The sequence below is a fragment of the Carcharodon carcharias genome, chromosome 5, assembly GCF_017639515.1.
Source record: "Carcharodon carcharias isolate sCarCar2 chromosome 5, sCarCar2.pri, whole genome shotgun sequence".
Classification (NCBI taxonomy): domain Eukaryota; kingdom Metazoa; phylum Chordata; class Chondrichthyes; order Lamniformes; family Lamnidae; genus Carcharodon; species Carcharodon carcharias.
In genome coordinates this window covers 101,282,189-101,301,887 of record NC_054471.1, presented here as the reverse complement: position 1 = coordinate 101,301,887, position 19,699 = coordinate 101,282,189, and the positions used below count along the sequence as shown (strand labels likewise).

At 42.5% G+C, this 19,699-nt stretch overlaps 1 protein-coding gene across 1 annotated transcript in view; it reads right to left on the bottom strand.

Moving 5' to 3' along the window:
- The window catches only part of LOC121278286 (CUB and sushi domain-containing protein 1-like), an 844,854-nt gene that overhangs the window by 492,022 nt on the left and 333,133 nt on the right, over positions 1-19,699 (bottom strand). Inside the window, exons 17-18 of the mRNA XM_041188558.1 lie at positions 18,094-18,296; positions 4,510-4,701 (exon numbers count right to left, since the gene is read on the bottom strand). Of these exons, the coding sequence (XP_041044492.1) occupies positions 4,510-4,701; positions 18,094-18,296 (395 nt within the window). The remainder of the gene's footprint in view (positions 1-4,509; positions 4,702-18,093; positions 18,297-19,699) is intronic.

The window sequence follows — 19,699 nt, the reverse complement described above, 5'->3', positions numbered from 1 at the left end:
TGAGTTATGAGAAAATGACAATGAACAGCAACTTTTAAGTTGCTGCTTTCAACATCTGTGCTCCTTGAAAAGTGCAACTAAAATTACAGTGTCTCTGCGTGGACTTTTAAAATCAGGCACTTTGCACACATCTACTTTGTAAAGTATGTATTTTTTTTAATTTGTCACAGTTCATTGAGGATATGGATTGGATAGCAACACCGCAGGTACACATTATATAAAGCCAGAATCGAATGATAAATATGAATATAATATATAATTGAACCGCCACTGCAGGATTCTGCATGTCATAGGAGAATCATGCTGTTGTTAATTATTCTGCATGAAAGAAAGCAGGTACAAAGCTCCGAAAGCTATAGATTGAATGAATATTAATACATCATACAACAAAATTCATTTCCTAGAAAATACTTCCATAAAAGGTTGGACCGCATCTTTGTGAAATGTGGGGCTGCAGTGATGCTATATCCTCTGTCGTCAACATTTTCAGTTGAAAAATTTTTTTTTTAAGATCAACTATAATTAAGAAAAGTAAAGATGATTCAGAGCTAGTTAAGATCATCAATGGCATTTTCAAAAATTGTGCATTTATACCCTCTGTTCTTTTACCTCTGCAAAATATGTTACATGCACCTTCCCTCAGGTATACTATAGAGATGAGGCCTTTTATAAATGAAGTTAACTGGTCTTCCACACATGTGAAACGATTAGTGGAATCCATTGCCGCTGTCAGTGTCACACTAGTTAGCTAGGTGCAAAGACCAAGTTACTCCAAATAAGTGCAAGATTACGTGGCTGCACAAACAACAATACATCGCATTCATAAAGTGCCTTTAACATAGTAAAACATATCAAGGCATTTCAATGTAGCAAGTGAGATAAAAAGAAACAAGTGCAAAGAAAACACCGGGAAAGTGATATAGTAGTGTGTGAAAAACAAAACAAAGAAAAAAGACATTCAATTCTCTAACAACAACAGACCAGTCAGGTAAGAAGTTAAAATCCTCAGGAAACCATACAGTGATGGGAATGGGGAAAAACACAGGATAGTTAACACACAAGTTGACCAGATCTGTGAGGCCTGTTTTTTCAGGGTGTTAAAAATACCTATTCAACATCAAACATGCATCCCAGCTGACCTGTGACTTTTGGCAATAGTGAAAAAAATGTTCCACATAGATTGAAAATAATGTGCGAAAGCTGATGAGACCAGTTATCCATAAGTTAAGTGTGAAAGACTATCATCTATTTCCTACTGTGGCTCTGAATTTCAAAACAATTCTGGTTGTATGATTGTCAATATTAGTCATGTGAATGAAACCAGCTTGAGATAACAAGTTTTATCTAAAAGCTGAGAAAGACCAGGACAGATGACAGAAGCAAACTGACAAGGCAACAGCTGCAGAGAAAGGTTATGTCATTTCTACCTTTTAAGAAACATCAGCCAGTTTGAAAACCAGACTCTGAAACAAGCTGCAAGTCATCAAGCAACTCAAGTCTTAAACCTGTTCCAGTTATATAGTTCACCTGAGAACCAACCTCCTAGATGTTCGACTACATTACAGTTTACAGTTAATTCAGCCTCTGGTTTATGATTTCCAGTCTCCCACGTGGCAGGCCTGTGGTTTCTTGAATGGATTTGATGTTTCAAAGTTGAAGCGAGACTGACAGCCTGCTGCGAACATTTCACTTTGCAAGACCCTCACTTCAACTTTGAAACATCAAATCCATTCAAGAAATCATAGGCCTGCCATGTGGAAGACTGGAAATCATAAACCAGAGGCTGGATTAACTGTAAACTGTAAAAGTGCACTATCTTTATCTATTCAATCTGTGTGTGCATGCGCATGTGTGCCTGCGTGAGACCAAGTTTGTGATGAAGGGCAGAATTTCTTGGAAACTCCTGTCCAAAGTCTACAGGCTTTTGGGTGCTCTCCAACTTTTCCGGTCCTGCCCTCGCTGATTCCCACCGCAGGCAGGACCATAAAATCCCGATCATTGTGTTAATTCAGTCGAGCACTGATGTGTGAGAATAAATAACCTTCTTTATTTTAAACTACTGAAAGCTTGCTGCTGAATTATTTAATTGGTATACACACTCCAAGGGTAAGAGAAGACACACCCCTTTCCACACAAAACATACCGATTATGAGCACTAAGAGAACAAATACATTCTGTCTGTGACACTCTAGTTACACTGCAGAATAATGGAACCATATTAAGATTCCTGATACTATAAGCTCATATGGGCCTTTAAAAAGCTGTCAGAACTCTATATCTGGCTTAAGGCTCTTGACACTTCCACTTGCCGAGGAGAAAATCCGACCCAAATATAATTTTGGGTATTTTACATATAGGCTCAATTAATATTTTGGGGATGAAATTAAACATTAGCAGAGAAGCAAAATAGGTAGTAGCAGAGTGACCACCCACTGAAGTCAATAGAAATGAAAATCGAGTGGGGTGTATAATGTCCAGCTGATCCTCTACTTGCTTTTTTTCAAATCCTGTCTTACCCTCAGAATGTTCAATACACACATTTTGCTTTAAATCATCCAGCTCAACTATATAACTTTTACATATTCTCATTTTTCTTTCATAAAATGCACAGGAGACTCAACTGTGTACTTTAATTATTTTTGCTTTCTCAGTATTAAACAGATCTTTGGTGTGGGGCAGATTTATAGTGAGTGCTAGATTTAGGAATATCAGAGATGAACAGGAATAAAACAATTGACCTACTTTACCAACAGATTTAAGATATTACATATCTGACGCTGCAAGTTCTAGATTGTCAGTTTATTCTTCACAGGCACATAGGGCAAAATCTTCCTCTGGCTCGGGAAAACCCAACCTGCACACTTCTGTGGCTCACAAACTGCACACCTGATCTGTGACTTTAGACACTGTTTTCTGTATTTTCACACCAGAATCGGGTTTGCTGTGTAGTTTGCAAGCTATCAGTATGGGAGGACTGTGGGTACAGAGGTGGGGTGGTTAGAAGGCCTGCCTCGGTTCTCCAACACAGTATCTCAACTGTGTTTAAAGGCCCCTAAACTGCACTCTTCACCTCCCACCCATTCCCCAATGCCAGCCCATGCCCCCTCATATTATCCATGCCACCTCAAACCACCTCTATGCCTCCCACATATCCTCCATACCCCCTGAGATAATCCATGCCTCTCCATGCCTGCATATATCCTCCATACCCCCTGAGATAATCCATGCCTCTCCATGCCTCCTTGTATCCTCCATACCCCCTCAAATCATCCATGCTACCTCTATGCATCCCCCCACCCCACCATATATCCTCCATAGCCACTCACCCCAGGATGCACTATGCAGAGTCCTCAGATTCTATGCAATATCAAGGGAAAATAATTTGCATTCTTTGGGGAAAAAAATAAACTTTGCACCATCTAATAAAGGCCTCCATATCATTGATCATGAGAAAAATGCATTTTGTCTTGTGAAAAAAATACTTGTTATCCTATTAGCTTTTGTCAACAAACTAGAAGCCACATCAGAGGGATGACTGCGATTACAACTTCTTGAAACTGCCATTCATTCTCAAATGAGTGGAACACCTAGTGTGCTGGAACCTATTACCACCTGAAATTCAGCCAAACATTGATAATAATCACAATAGTCATAACTCTTTAGAAAGGAAAGAACAGCAGATGCTCATTTCAATTTCAAGCTAGAATGCCTGTCAATCAATGTAAGGTAACAGTTGGTTAGTTTTTTTTTTAAAATGCAGATTTTTTCAAGTGTCAAAACCAGGTTTCTTTTAAATCAGGCTAGAGCCATTTAAATCATGGCAGAAAAGATGACAGCACAGGCTGACAGGGCATTTTGATACATTTTTAATTGCATTATGGTGCTTTCTCCATTGAAACACACAATAATGCATGTGAACTAATGCGCAGGGCTGGTCAATGCAAGGGTCAATTTATGTTTAAAGGACAGATTCCTATGGTTAATTAAAAACACATGTACATTACAATGTAGCACCTGATAGTGACAGCTGAAAGTGCGAAAACACTTTATGCTTTTGTTTTACAATGTTCTAGGTTCCTCAACGAGGCTTTCCATTTTCTTCACCGACTCTCAAACCTGGCATGTTTTTATTGTGCTTCCAAAACCCTGCAACACCAGACAAAAATGGTGTGCAGAAGGAAATTTGATTTTCGTTCCCCATTTAAAATGGGGAACCTGACCTCAGCAGGAGCGGGTGTGCGTTTGCTCACTAGGCATTCTTGACCCACAATAAAGCCAGAGGAAAATGGTGAAGTCCTGTGAACGTAGAGGAAAAACACATTTCCTTTTATAAAAAAAATCTAAATGCGGCCATTCGCCTCCGCACCCAGACAAAAATTTGGCTATTAATGGTCTTCTACTATTGCGATTCATCCCCCTTAAATAATCCACTGCACTGGTCTTTTTTTTAAATCAACTTAACATAGGTAAAAATGAATGATTTGCTTCACTGCTCATTCTGTGCTGTACCTGTACATGTTGGAGGATCAGGTTGCCAGAAGAATCTATTATCCACCTGCACGCACATGATTTTAGCAGTTCCTTGCAACTGATAACCCGGGTCACACTGGAAAGTCACAGTATCTCCAGGCTCTCTGCTGTCCCCACTTCTGGTACCATTCTGTGGAACTCCAGCATCATTGCATGTAGTGGCTGTCGAAGCTGTGTGAAGAAAATATGTATTTTCTTTAATGGAACAAACAGTATCCTGCTGGCATTACTTCTGTCTGGCCTATATGTTACTCTATCTCCACCATAACATAGTTGACTCTTAACTGTCCTCTGAAATGGCTTCATAAGACACATGGTGGTGTGTTGCAGTTTATCCACAAAGTCCAAATTGCTGGGGCAACATGCATTTTTACATATATGTTCTAGTCTGGAGCTATGGACAGTGATGGTAGAGGTTCTAACTCTCTTTCCATCATATGGCTGACCAGGAAACCCTCCCAGTCACACCATCTGTCATTGGCATGTGTTGGAAGGATTTGTAGGTTGACACTCAACCTGTTTGCCCACGTTAGGACCTTCCTCAGCCATCCAGTCTGGGATGGGACTCAAACCCGGAGCTTATGGCTCTGAGGCAAGTACAATACTCTGTGTCACAAGACCTCTCTCTAAAACACATAGGATGCAGCTAATATTGGATGATCAGATAAGTGAAAGCACGTGCACAGAAGAGAATCTGCCCAATCCTGCTTCCATTAATTTAAATGGAAGGGATATTGGGTGGACACCTTTACTGATGTGCTCACACCCACCCAATTTTCTGATATTCAGCACACCACACCTAGGCAAACAAGTGAATGAAAAAGACTCCAGGAACTCGCTCTCCCCTTCTTGGTATTAGTCAACTTCAATTCAATTCCACATTTTACACTCTAGCAAACAGGTTGAGTGTTGATTATCTAATTTTATCCTACAGCACAGGAGGACAATTAAAGAAATGGCTGCAGCTTCAGAGCAACTTCACGAGTGTCATTTACGATAAATCAAAGAAACAAAGTTGCTCACCAATTCAAAGCAAGACTTCACAGTTACTGGTCTAGAGAGAAGGAAAGCCCTACTCAAAAGAACTCCATATCAACAATAAAATTGATGATTTAAAGAAGTCAAAATATTTACAGTCACTATTATTTCCACTGTTCAAAATTATGCCCTTAGACTTACATGCGCTTTCAAAGAAATGCTTGTGTTTCCATTTAGAATTGCTTTGGAATAAGGAATGTTTTGAACTTAACAATAAAAGCTCATCAGTCACGTTAATCACACTGTGATTTATTTTGACCACTATAGGACCTTACCTTAAACCAAACCTAAAAATGATTTTAAATTGCTGCACTTCTATTACAGAACTATTGCACTAAGTGTCTCCATAATGCAACCACAAATACCCATGGTGTAGAAACACATTTATTTTGCTAAGTGCCTTCCACAAAAATGGCTCAAAATTATCAGTTCAATTGCCTATATGGGGTGGGCATTCCCCCTTTAGCCTGTCAGAGCCAAAAATATCCAAGCATTTTTCTTGATGTCCAAGGCAGCATGAGTTTTGGATGAACAGGTCAACATTTCATTAGTGGTGTATATTTTAGTGGTGCTCACTGCTGCAGGTAGCCCTAGCGTCAACTGATTTACTTTAGCTCTCTGACCCTTAATGCAGCTATCGTTGCCGCAAGCCAATGAGCTAAGCGATATATCCTAATCCTACGAGATTTTTCCTGCTTTGTCAATTATATAATCCAGTAGATACCAATTTTATTCTTACAAGGGCTAAGGAAGGATGAGGCACCATTAGAAGTAGCATACATTATTTTCTTCACAGTAAAACTATTAAGGTTTGAGGTTCTCTAAACAGCATTTTATCATCCAAGTGGCCTGATGACAAGCTCCAGCAGGGGGGGCCCCCTCTCAAAGTGTGAAAGTGACATTTTTTGTTTGCTACTATATTGAGTTGGTGAGGAGGGGTGGGGCAGTTAGCTCAGTTGGCTAGGCGTCTAGCGTGTGGATCAGATTAACACTAAACAGCATGGGATTTGATCCCGTGCTCATTTCCACTCCTAACACGGATTGAAAGCTTAATTAAAACCAGCTGAGGTGGCCTCAGATCCTGCTTCCTCCTCCTACCTACAGGAAAAAAATCATGGCATTTTGCTGTGGCGCAGTGAATAATCACTAAGGACCTGTCTTTGGGCAGAGAATTCAATAAAACATTAAATTATCTGATCACAGCAAATTCCTTACTGGACTACATGTAGGATACATCACACATAGATTTTCAAAGTGGAAATAACAAATACCAGTTTCACTTTACACAAACCACTGATAGAATTTATTTACAATTGGACAATTCACAGAAGCAAAGGCACAAACAAAATGCAAAACTGCACAGATAGCAATTTATAATATATACACCTAGCCAAAGAGTTTATTCAATCTTAGCTCCTTTCAGCAACCACTTGAGCTGACAGAATCTCTTGTAATGAAATGTAAATGGTTGTTCACTGAGTTCTTCATACCCTTAAAGTATATTGGCCAAAAGCCAGCACTGGAAACAACCTGACAGTCATGGGACCTTTATTCATCTGGTCTCCTTTGATATCAGAGCAATGTCTCTTCATCAGACAACTTGGATCCAAAACATGCACAACTCTAACGAGGTAATTGGTTGATACATTGCTATGTGACCATAACCATCCCAGAAGATTAAATAATCAGCTATATTTTTGGGAGGTCAGTATCATAAAGTTGCAAACAAGATTCTTATCAAGCAGCCAATCTTAAACTTATGAACAAATCATCAGCTGTACCACACAACTCAGGACAGTTTGTTAATTCTTGGAGAAACTTGTTAATTATAGTAATACCGGGTCAAGTGTTTGAACCTCCTTGAATCACAACCAGCCTGCTGAATACAGCTGACAAATTCCTTAAAACTAAGCAAGTGCACATTTCCAAATATGTTAATGACATTACCTACAAGTGACACATGACAACTTGACTCATCGTAGCACACAGTAACAAATAACAATAAAAAGTAATATTTTGAAGACCATGGGGGCCATAAGCTTGTTCATCAGTTCCCAAGAATTACAAACATAAATCAGGCCAGAGATTCAATATACCAGGTCTCCAATCCTGTTTGTGTATAATGTACAACTTCTGGGGACTAAGCAGATAGCTGCGGTAGTTACCTGTCTGAAACAAAAGGCAGCATAGAAGTGGATAATGTCTTATCTCGTTTTCTATTCCTAACACAAAATGAATGCTTAGTTAATGCCAGCTGGGGTGGACTCGGATCCTGCCTCTTCGTCCTAACCCAGAGTGGATGCTTAGTTAAAGCAAAGTAAATGCTTCAGTTCCCCAGGCCTGGAATCCCTCCCTACACATCTCTGTCTCTCTAACTCACTTTCACTCTTTGAGGCACTCCTTGAAACCTACGTCTTTGACCAAGCATTTAGTCATCTGACCTCATATCTCCCTAAACAAAAACAGAATTACCTGGAAAAACTCAGCAGGTCTGGCAGCATCGGCGGAGAAGAAAAAAGTTGACGTTTTGAGTCCTTATGACCCTTCAACAGAACTAAGTAAAATTAGGAGAGGGGTGAAATATAAGCTGGTTTAAGGTGGGGGGAGAGAAGTTGGGTGGGGGGTGGTTGTAGGGACAAGCAAGCAGTGATAGGAGCAGATAATCAAAAGATGTCACAGACAAAAGAACAAAGAGGTGTTGAAGGTGGTGATATTATCTAAACAAATGTGCTAATTAAGAATGGATGACAGGACACACAAGGTACAGCTCTAGTGGGGTGGGGTGGAATAAGACTAACAGGGCATAAAAGGTATAGATTTAAAAATGTATAGATTTAAAAATAATGGAAATAGGTGGGAAAAGAAAAATCTATGTAAATTATTGGAAAAAACAAAAGGGGGGGGAAGAAATGGAAAGGGGGTGGGGATGGAGGAGGGAGTTCAAGATCTAAAGTTATTGAATTCAATATTCAGTCCAGATGGCTGTAAAGTGCCTAGTTGGAAGATAAGGTGCTGTTCTTCCAGTTTGCGTTGAGCTTCACTGGAACAATGCAGCAAGCCAAGGACAGACATGTAGGCAAGACAGCAGGGTGGAGTGTTAAAATGGCAAGCGACAGGGAGGTTTGGGTCATTCTTGCGGACAGACCGCAGGTGTCCTGCAAAGCAGTCGCCCAGTTTGCATTTGGTCTCTCCAATGTAGAGGAGACCGCATTGGGAGCAACGAATGCAGTAGACTAAGTTGGGGGAAATGCAAGTGAAATGCTGCTTCACTTGAAAGGAGTGTTTGGGCCCTTGGACGGTGAGGAGAGAGGAAGTGAAGGGGCAGGTGTTGCATCTTTTGCTTGGGCATGGGGAGGTGCCATAGGAGGGGGTTGAGGAGTAGGGGGTGATGGAGGAGTGGACCAGGGTGTCCCGGAGGGAACGATCCGTACGGAATGCCGATGGGGGGGGGTGAAGGGAAGATGTGTTTGGTGGTGGCATCGTGCTGGAGTTGGTGGAAATGGCGGAGGATGATCCTTTGAATGCGGAGGCTGGTGGGGTGATAAGTGAGAACAAGGGGAACCCTATCATGTTTCTGGGAGGGAGGAGAAGGCATGAGGGCAGATGCGCAGGAGATGGGCCAGACACGGTTGAGGGCCCTGTCAACGACCGTGGGTGGAAAACCTTGATTAAGGAAGGAGGACATGTCAGAGGAACTGTTTTTGAAGGTAGCATCATCAGAACAGATGTGACGGAGGTGAAGGAACTGAGAGAATGGGATGGAGTCCTTACAGGAAGCGGGGTGTGAGGAGCTGTAGTCGAAGTAAAATTAGGAGAGGGGTGAAATATAAGCTGGTTTAAGGTGGGGGGTGGTGTGGTTTTATGGACAAGCAAACCGTGATAGGAGAAGATAATCAAAAGATGTCACAGACAGAAGAACAAAGAGGTGTTGAAGGTGGTGATATTATCTAAACAAATGTGCTAATTAAGAATGGATGGCAGGACACACAAGGTACAGCTCTAGTGGGGGTGGGGTGGAATAAGACTAACAGGGCATATAAGGTATAGATAGGTATAGAACCTCCCTGTCGCTTGCCATTTTAACACTCCACCCTGCTCTCTTGCCCACACGTCTGTCCTTGGCTTGCTGCATTGTTCCAGTGAAGCTCAACGTAAACTGGAGGAACAGCACCTCATCTTCCGACTAGGCACTTTACAGCCTTCCGGACTGGATATTGAATTCAACAACTTTAGATCTTGAACTCCCTCCTCCATCCCTACCCCCTTTCCATTTCTTCCCCCTCCCTTTTGTTTTTTCCAATAATTTACATAGATTTTTCTTTTCCCATCTATTTCCATTATTTTTAAATCTATACATTTTTAAATCTATACCTTTTATGCCCTGTTAGTTTTATTCCACCCCAGCCCCACTACAGCTGTACCTTGTGTGTCCTGCCATCCATTCTTAATTAGCACATTCGTTTAGATAATATCACCACCTCCAACACCTCTTTGTTCTTCTGTCTGTGACATCTTTTGATTATCTGCTCCTATCACTGCTTGCTTGTCCCTAAAACCACACCACCCCCCACCTTAAACCAGCTTATATTTCACCCCTCTCCTAATTTTACTCAGTTCTGTTGAAGGGTCATGAGGACTCGAAACGTCAACTCTTTTCTTCTCCGCCGATGCTGCCAGACCTGCTGAGTTTTTCCAGGTAATTCTGTTTTTATTTTGGATTTCCAGCATCCGCAGTTTTTTGTTTTTATCTCATACCTCCCTATATGGTTCAGTGTCATACTTTGTTTTATAATGTTCCTCTGAAGCACTTTGGGATTTCTTTTTACATTAAAAGGCACTGCATAATTATAAGTTGTTGCTGTTGTCGATTAAAATATACTGACAGAAATGGCGCTAGACATTGTCAAACTATGCTTTATGTCAAAGGGTCTTTAAATAGGCAGAGAACAACTTGTGTTTCATTTATGTAGACCACTTCAACAAATTGTTTGTCACTGAACTGCAAAGATAGAGACAACTTAGTTGTTGACGGGGGAGGTGGCCAACCAGAGGTCATGGTCTATATTGATACCAATGACATAGGTGGAGAGAGTGATGAGGCCCTGAAGGAAGATTTTGGCGAGCTGGGAAGTAAATTAATATGCAGGGACTCAAAGGTAGTAATCTCTGTATTACTCCCAGCGCTCCATGTTCATGAGCACAGAAATAGGAGGATCATGTAGATGAATGTGTGGGTGGAGAAGTGGTACAGGAGGGAGGGCTTTACATGTCTGGGATATTGAGACCAGTTCTGAATGAGGTACATACCAGATGGTTGCACCTGAACATGATTGGGACCAATGTTGTGCTTTTGGGAGGGTTTAAAGTAGCTTGGCAGGGGAATGGGATCTTGAGTGTGGATTCAAAGGAGAGATAAGCAAAGCTGCCAATAGGCAGAAAATTAATGAATGAGTGTGGAAGGCAGGGAAAACCAAGGCTATAAAACAGGCAAAAAAGCAGTTTGGCAATGCTTAATGCATATACGTCAATGTAAAGAATCTAGCAAATAAAACAGATGAGCTGAGGACACAAACACTTGTAAGTATAATAGCGTGGCTATTCCTGAAACATGGCTTAAGGAAAGGCAGGAATGGCAACTGAATAATTCTGGCCACAGGATTTTCAGCCAAGATAGAGAGAGGGATCAAAAAGGAGAAGGGGGTCGCAATGTTGGTTAAAGAAACAATTACAGCTGCAAGGAAGCATGATATGCTGGATGGACCAGCAAATGAGGCCATATGTGTTAAAGTGTGGAACAAAAAAGTGGCAATCACACTGCTGGGAGTGTACACTTTAGACCCCAAACAGTCAGAGGGACAAAGTGCAGCAAAAATGTAGGCAAATTGCTGAGATATGCAACATCAATAGGTTAGTAATAGTAGGGATTTCAACTACCTAATATTAACTGGAATAAATTCAGTATATAAGGCACAGGGGGCATAGAACTCTTAAAACGCATTCAGGAGAACCTTTATAGCCAGTATGCAGCAAGCTCAACAAGAGAAAGGTCAGTTCAGGACTTAATTTCATGGAATGGAGCTAGACAGATGGGAGGGATATCAGTAGCGGTCATAATTCAGTTAGATTTAGCATAGTTATGAAAAAGACCAAAGACAGATCAGGAATAAAACTTCTGAGTTCTCAATTTATGCTAGGCTGAGATATGATTTAGTAAAAGTAGGTTGGAAACAGCTACTTGAAGGTAAATCAGTGTCAGAGCAGTGGGAGGCATCTGAGGAGCTAAACAGGGTTCAGAATAAATATGTTCCCACAAAGAAAACAAGGTGGGACTCCCAATGTAGAGCCCCATGTATACCAAGGAGTGCACAGTTAGAATAAGGCAGAAAAGGGAAGCTTATGTCAGAAAAGAGAGCTCAATTCTGCAGAAAACCAAGAGGAGTATGGAAAGGTAACCTGTATGTGGAGGTGGAAAACATGGACATGCTTCTAGCGGAATACTTTTCATCTGTCTTCACAAAAAAGAGCTGGTGGTGATGCAGACAGTGCATTTGAGGATGAGGTGTATCAAATATGGGATGGGATAAACATAGTGAGAGAGCAAATATAAGAGGTTTAGCATCTTTGTGACAGGCTCAAATGCAATGTATCCCAGCAGAAGTAAAGGAAGAAATAGTGGAGGCCTTGGGGATCATTTTTCCAATTCTCTCTGGCTACAAGTGTGGTGCCGGAGGCTACTAACGCTGTACATTTAAAAAGGGAGAAGATGACAGATAGAACAATTACAGGTCAGTCAGCCTAACCTCAGTGGTGGACAATTATAGGAAAAAATTCTGAGGTTCTAAATTGTCATTTAGAAAGGAATGGATTGATCAAGAACAGTCAACATGTATTTGTTAAAGAAAGGTCGTCTCTGACTAACTTGACTGAATTTTTTTGAGGAGGTAATAAAGAGGGTGATGCATTTGATGTTTGCAGATAATGCAAAAATTGGTCATGTGATTGATAGTGAGGAAAAAACCTGTAGATTGTGGGGAGATGTCAACGACCTCTGAGGTGCCGTGAACCACGACTCTGAAAAGCTGGCCCGACTTCATGAAAGTTGAGGAGGACTAGGGCATGCCTTTCCCTGCAATGGAGCTGGCCAGGTCGGAAATGCAGGGTGGGGCCTCACGATCTGAACCAGCCAGCACTCTTGAAAGGCACTTCCAAAAATCAGAAACCCCAGGAATCGGGTCTGAAATCCCAGAATTGGGCCCCCAAGTCATCCTGACTTGGCAAAAATCTAGCCCCGGTGAAAATCCAGCCCCATAGCTCAGATTCTGATGGAGACGCTCTTTTCTTGAATTTAAAATTCAGGACCAGGATTAATTAATTAAAATAAATGCTTTCATGATCTGGATTGTGTTGGGGATGGAGTGCTTAAAATGCAAATGAAGATTGCAAGGTGTAAGCTGCTGAACAAATTATCAGTTACTCTATTGTACATTGCACTTCAGGATGTCACTTGTTAACATGATGTTGTCATTAAAAGATCCAACTACAACAGTTGGTCTCTGTCATATTGCACTTTAAATATAAAAGACACTAAAAATACTTTTACTCAGTAGCTCCTTTTAACTTCAATTAATTGTTTAATTTTAAACTGCCCTTACTTGATTCAATTCTTACTGATCTAATAGTAGCCAACACATCTTGAATAATAGCTTCTCTTCCCATCTCTGCACCACCAGCTCGAGTGTAGTTAGAAGTTGCTAAGAAATTCAATTGCTCCCAACATCAGTTGCGCCTGAATTTATTCATGTTAGTACATGGAGAATGTGGAATTAGTTATAGAGCTCACTGCAATGAGTCAAACATGTATCTAACTCTGTCCACATTGTTGCTTGATTGGAGTGAGACTTCAGGAAAGCCACGTGTGGAAAAATTGCTTCAAGAGGTCCAGAGAGGGCAGGTACGTTCTCTGATAGAGCTTTGGAGGCTCTGGTACAGGTGCTGGACAGGAGGAGAAAGATTCTATTCCCTCCAGAGGGTAGAAAGACTTCCCAGCAACATATTTGTTGACAGTGCAAATAGGGTCTGAGGAGGGCAATGTCAGATGCTTCACTCGTTGGGTATGTTTGCAATACCAGAAAGATTTCAATGACATCTCACGAGAATTGTCAAGACAAGACTTTCACTTTATACATTTATTACCACCTTCTCACATCTGCAGGCACATGACACACAACACTCTGCTTGCCTACATCTCTTCACTCTCCCACAATTTCCTGCACCACACAACTTTGCATCTGTTTCATCGTATTCACACACTTTGCACTTTCTCCTCTCAACTGCAATCCTCGCTTCCCACACCTCACATCTTGCACACACTATCTACACTATTGAGCATGGCAGCCTTATTCTCAAACCACCTTACAAGAATATTGCGAACGCACTCTCTTCTTTCTAGCCGCAGATCGTGCACAGTATGAGGCAGGAAGCAGTGGCTGGAGACCAAGTGCACGTGGACACCCTGCCCCTGCCCCCACTGAAGGGAGAAGTGCTGCACAGCATGTCAGGAGCCAATCATAGATGTGGCAACACAAAATTCAAGAAGAGATTGGGCTGTAACTTCCAACTAGCGTTCGAAAGTGCTGGCCCGCAGGAATTAGAAGAAATAAATACTGACTACTGACCTGTCCTTGAAAATTACACTGACCCTTCCATTCGCCAAAGCTGCTTGGGGTCTGCATCAAAAGACTCCTCTCAAGCACCAGTGAAGTGCAGCTCTGGCGGATTCAAGGAGGCCACTCCCCTTTTTATACAGCATTCGCTGCCATAAAGCAGGTAAGTTTAAAGGTCCAGTGCAATTGACAGGCCAGGGGAAAGGTAACTGTCTAAGGTAAAAGAGTAGGATTTTGGGGGTGGGGTGGTGGGGGTCCTAAGGGGTGTTGCAGCAGTGTCTGGAGGGTTGGGGGTGGAGTTGTGGTCAGCGTTGGTTGGAGGTTCTGATGGGTGGGGGAGGGGGTCAGAGGTGGGGTGGAGAGTCGTTCAGCAGTCCGGGGTGGGGTTGCAGTGGGTCAGTAGTCTTGGGGGGGGGGGGGGTTTCCAAGGTCTGGGGCAGGGTGGAAGTCACGGTCTGGGGGTAGTGGAGGGGTTGGGGGATCTGAGGTTCGGGGGTGTGGCTGGGACCACCAGATTGGGGGATGAGGGGGTGGGGTGGGATCGGCAAGTTGGGGAGAGTCCTGTGGGTTCGCTCTGGGTCCGCTCTGGGTCTTTACAATACTTACCCAGAAGTGAGAACCACCCCTCCCAGACACCACTGCAACACACTTTAGGAACCCCCCCGTCCTCCTGATTCGGCCCATTGAGTCTGCACTGGCTCTCTGAAAGAGTGTTCCACCCAGTCTCACTCCCCTGCCTTATTCCCGTAACCTTGCACATTCCCTCTCTTCAGGTAGAAATCCAATTCCCTTTTCCCCTCGATCGAACCTGCCTCCACCACCCTCTCAGGTAGTTCATTCCAGACTCCATCCACTTTGTGGGTGCAAAAATTTTTCCTCACGTCACATTTATTCCTTTTGCTAATTATTTTGAATCTGTGCCCTTGATGTTCTTGAGTGGAACAGTTTCTCACTATTTACCCTGTCCATACCCCTCAGGATCTGGAATGCCTCTATCAAGTCTCCTCTCAGCTTTTTTTTAAACCAAGGAAAACAGTCCCAACCTCTCCAATCTATCCTCATAGCTACAGTTCTTCATTCCAGGAATCATTCTTGTGAATCTCCTCTGTGCTGTCTCCAATCCTACCTCAAGTATGGCATTCAGAAGTGGATGCAGTACTCCAGATGAGGCCTAACTAGTATCTTATACAACTTCAACACGACCTCCTTACTCTTGTACTCAATGGCTCTATTAATAAAGCCTAAGATACCATAGGCTTTATTAACTGCTCTCTCAATATGCCCTTTCCGTAGTATCTCACTTTTCAACGCATCGCTATCAAAATCCTGGGAGTTACCATTGAGCTGAAACGTAACTGATCTAGCCATATAAACACTGTGGCTACAAGAGCAGGTCTGAGGCTGGGAATCCTGTGACGAGTAACTCACCTCCTTTCCCAAAGCCTGTCCATCATCAATAGGGCACAAGTTAGGAGTGTGATGGAATACTTTCCACTTGCCTGGAGGAGTGCAGCTCCAACAACATTCAAGAAGCTTGACACCATCCAGTACAAAGCAGCCCGCTTGATTGGCACTCCATCCACAAACATTCACTCCCTCCACCACTGATGCATAATAGCAGCAGAGTGTACCATCTACAAGATGCACTGCAGCACCTCACCAAGACTCCTCCAACAGCACCTTCCAAACACATCACCACTACCATCTAGAAGGACAAGGGCAGCACTTGCATGGGAACACCACTATCTACAAGTTCCCCTCCAAGCCACACACCATCCTGATGTGGAACTATATTGCCATTACTTCACTGTTGCTGGGTCAAAATCCTGGAACTCCTTCCCTACCAGCACTGTGGGTGTACCTACACCACATGGACTGCAATGGTTCAAGGCGGCGGCTCACCACCACCTTCTCAAGGGCAATTAGGAGTTGCCAATAAATGCTTGCCAGCAACACCCACATGCCGTGAAAGAATAGATAACAAATGATTATTTCTTAGGACAGAATTGTCCCAGATTTGCACTAACTGTGGTAGCAGGCATTATAAACAACTTTTTAAATCAGCCGCAATGGCAGGTTTTCATGTTCTCTTCCAATTACCAGCGCATCCTGCCTCATTAATAATGCATTCATGAGAAACACACCAGATCACTTGTGGGCAGGCAAGCTTGGATTTGTCATATTTAAAGCACACCAGAGCTTAGCCTACTTCATGTCTACAGACCAGGACAGCTCTGGGCGACAGATGGCCCCAAAAGCAAAGGATGACAGCAGCCCCCAAATTTAGTGATGCCTCTCTGGGGAGCCTGCTGGGCATAATGGAAGGCCAGCACAATGTGCACTGCTCCACTCTGTCTACAGGAGGTCCACCAGCATCACCAATCCGACCTGGGAGGCAGTGGCAGTGGCGGTCAGCACCAACATAGCATGGAATAGGTCAGCCATCCAGTGCAGGGAGAGGGTGAATGCTCTCATCCCTTCTGCCAAGGTAAGTAAACCACCTCATCACTCTCAACACATATTCCCAAACCCATCACACATCCCTATGGATCCCAAACCTCGAGAGACAACACCCTAACACTCATACATGCCCCCACATCTGCATCAGGCTCATATTCTCTGCAGCTCGCATCCTCATCCCGTCCATGGCTCTGCTCACCACACAAAGATTCCACGTAACCTATCACCTACCATGGCACGCATCCTGCTCACACTCTATCTGCTTTCATGCGGAGAAGCTGGCTCACAACAGGAGGGAGAGGTCCTAGACTGGGGGTGGAGTGGCGGACATTAGGCCCCTCACTCAATTTGAGGAGCGTGCCACTGTGCTGACTGGTAAGGACGTGCAGCATGCCTGTGGAGATGGGGAGGTCGGCGGAGAACACCTTGTGAGGATCCTGCACCACATCATCCCTCTCTCAGAGCAACTGTGAGTGCTCTCACTCCTGCTTTTGACTCTGTTGGCATGCACTAATTATCTCTACTTTGATTCACATGGAGCTCTGCCAAGCGACTGCCACCCTCAAATAGCCAGCCCCTCAACTCCATCCAGGTCCTCACCTCCAGCTAAGAGGCCACCTCCTCCATCAAAGAGCTGGAAATAAGTAGCCTGGAAGACCTGTCACAGCGTTTACCTACACCCTCCACCAGCACAGAATCACACACCTCGGTGGGACCAAGATCTATAGCAGGTTCAGGATCACAATCTGGTGGTCACTGCATTTTCAATTGACCTGATTTTTGGGAGAGGGAGTTTCAGATTTCCAACACCCTTTGTGTGAAGAAGTGCTTCCTGACATCACCTCTGAATGACCTTAGTCCAATGTTAAGATTATGTCCCACGTTCTGGATTCCCCCACCAGAGCAAATAGAGTAGATAGGGAGAAACTATCAACTCTTTTAATCATCTTATACACCTTGATTAGATCACCCATTAAATCTCCTATACTCTATAGATCTTGCCCTCATATTTTAATCAATTTAACCCCAGTATAATTTTGGTGAATCTATATGCTGCACCCCAACCAAGGCCTATTTATTCTTCCTGGGGTGCGATGTGTACTCTGAATACAATATTCTAAGTGGAGTCCAACCAGAGCTTTGTATAATCATAAAACAACTTCCACTTTTTTGTTTCCCAGCCTCCTTAAGGTAATTGCATTAGCCTTTACAATGTCCTAATGATGTAAAAGACATTTTTTTAAAAATAAATTATTCTTTCCAATGAAGGTCTTCGAAACACTCCAAATACATCCTGAATTGTCTGTTCCAAATTCAGATATCTCAGTATTTTTTATTAAAGATGTTATGAATAGCTGTATGACAGAGCCAGAATTTGAGAAGGAAATGAACTGCCACCTACTTGAAAACTGGATAGAGAAGCCCGACTTGCTGATGAAGAAGTCAGTGTCAAACTGGAGTGTGATGGAATTAAATGTGCTGTAGATGTCATCAGGTAGCGAGGAGCCGCTCCACTCCTTCAGCGGCATATCACTTTCTATTAGCCCATCCCACACTTTCAGGATATCATGCGATGCCTCAGTGTCAAAGACAATAAAATGAAGGCTGCAAAAAAAGAGATGGGTAAAACTTAAGGATCTGAAATATCGCTTATTAAATATTCCAATGAATTGAGCTATTGGGCGGGATTTTCCAGCCCCGCCCACCGCTGGGATCGTCCGGTCCTGCCGAAAGTCGCTGGACTTTTCGCAAACCGGCCGCACCCCATCCCCCCTACAGCAGGGCCGGAAAATCCCAACCATTGAGTTTTATATCCTATTATTCAAGCATATATTTACAAAGCTGCTTTGTAACTTAAATCAAGAATATTCACTCTTTTGCCCTATTCACCTACTCACATTTTTCGCAGATTAAAAGCTGTGGGAAAGTCTTATTCATTTTATTGTCATAGTTAAAAAGAGCTTTTTTTCACACAACAAATAGCACCAATCTGGATCTGGGCTGATCTTTTGCCATTTTTTTTTACATGCCTAAAGCAACAACAATGGATTATGTGCACGATTAATTGATCAATACTGCTTCTGAAAGAATGACAACTTCTGTTTGTCATTTGCAAGGGTTTAATTGACTGGCTAAAGCTCACACTCTGTTACACTTATTTATCATCAGTGGACCAGCTTCTTTCAAATTAACTAATATTGTTTGACTACATTTCTTAATTTATATCTTCTTTTGATGACACTCTCTGCCAGTTATTTTAGTTTTGCTCCCAATATAATTATCCTAATTTATTGGCCTCCCAATGGACATCTTCAGAGCTAACATAATTGAAATAAATGGAGGAATGCAAGGCAAATCAAACTACACAAGAGGTGATTTGCACTCTAGACTTGTATCTATATGTCTCAGGGGAAAATGCCTCACTTTGAAAGATGATTAAGTGGGCAGAGACTTCTATTCTCAAGAAAACCAGGGATAACAGGCCTGATAGTATTACTAAGATATGTGACTGTCTGCCTAACATCATGAAGAATGGCTCCTGGAAAACACCTCCATCAAATGTCATGTTTTTAGTAGTACTACACAAAGGAAAACATGTCAGGTTGTCCTAACCAAAATGCTACCAAACATAGCTGCAGACACTGTAGCACTCCTCTGATGACGATCTGGGTAAGTCTTGATTGTGTCCAGGCCAGCAAAAGCCAGATGAACTGCTGAACCATCTGCTTTTCAAGCAAAGCTAATAACAAGATTAGACATCTGCAGCCTCCAAGCTGCCTCTACTTCTTTGAAGGTATTCTGATTTATTTGGATGGTTCCATGATTAGCAAAGAGAAACTTCTTATAATCCCCTCAAAGACCAGTGCCACCACTTTCGTGATCATCAAAAATGGGGTCAAGTACTGGGCCACACAATTACTTGGCTGCATTTTGGATTTCCTTTCTTTTCATTTTTATCAGTTAACTGTTTTTGTCTCCTCTTTAGCTTTTGAAAAGTCCATGGATCA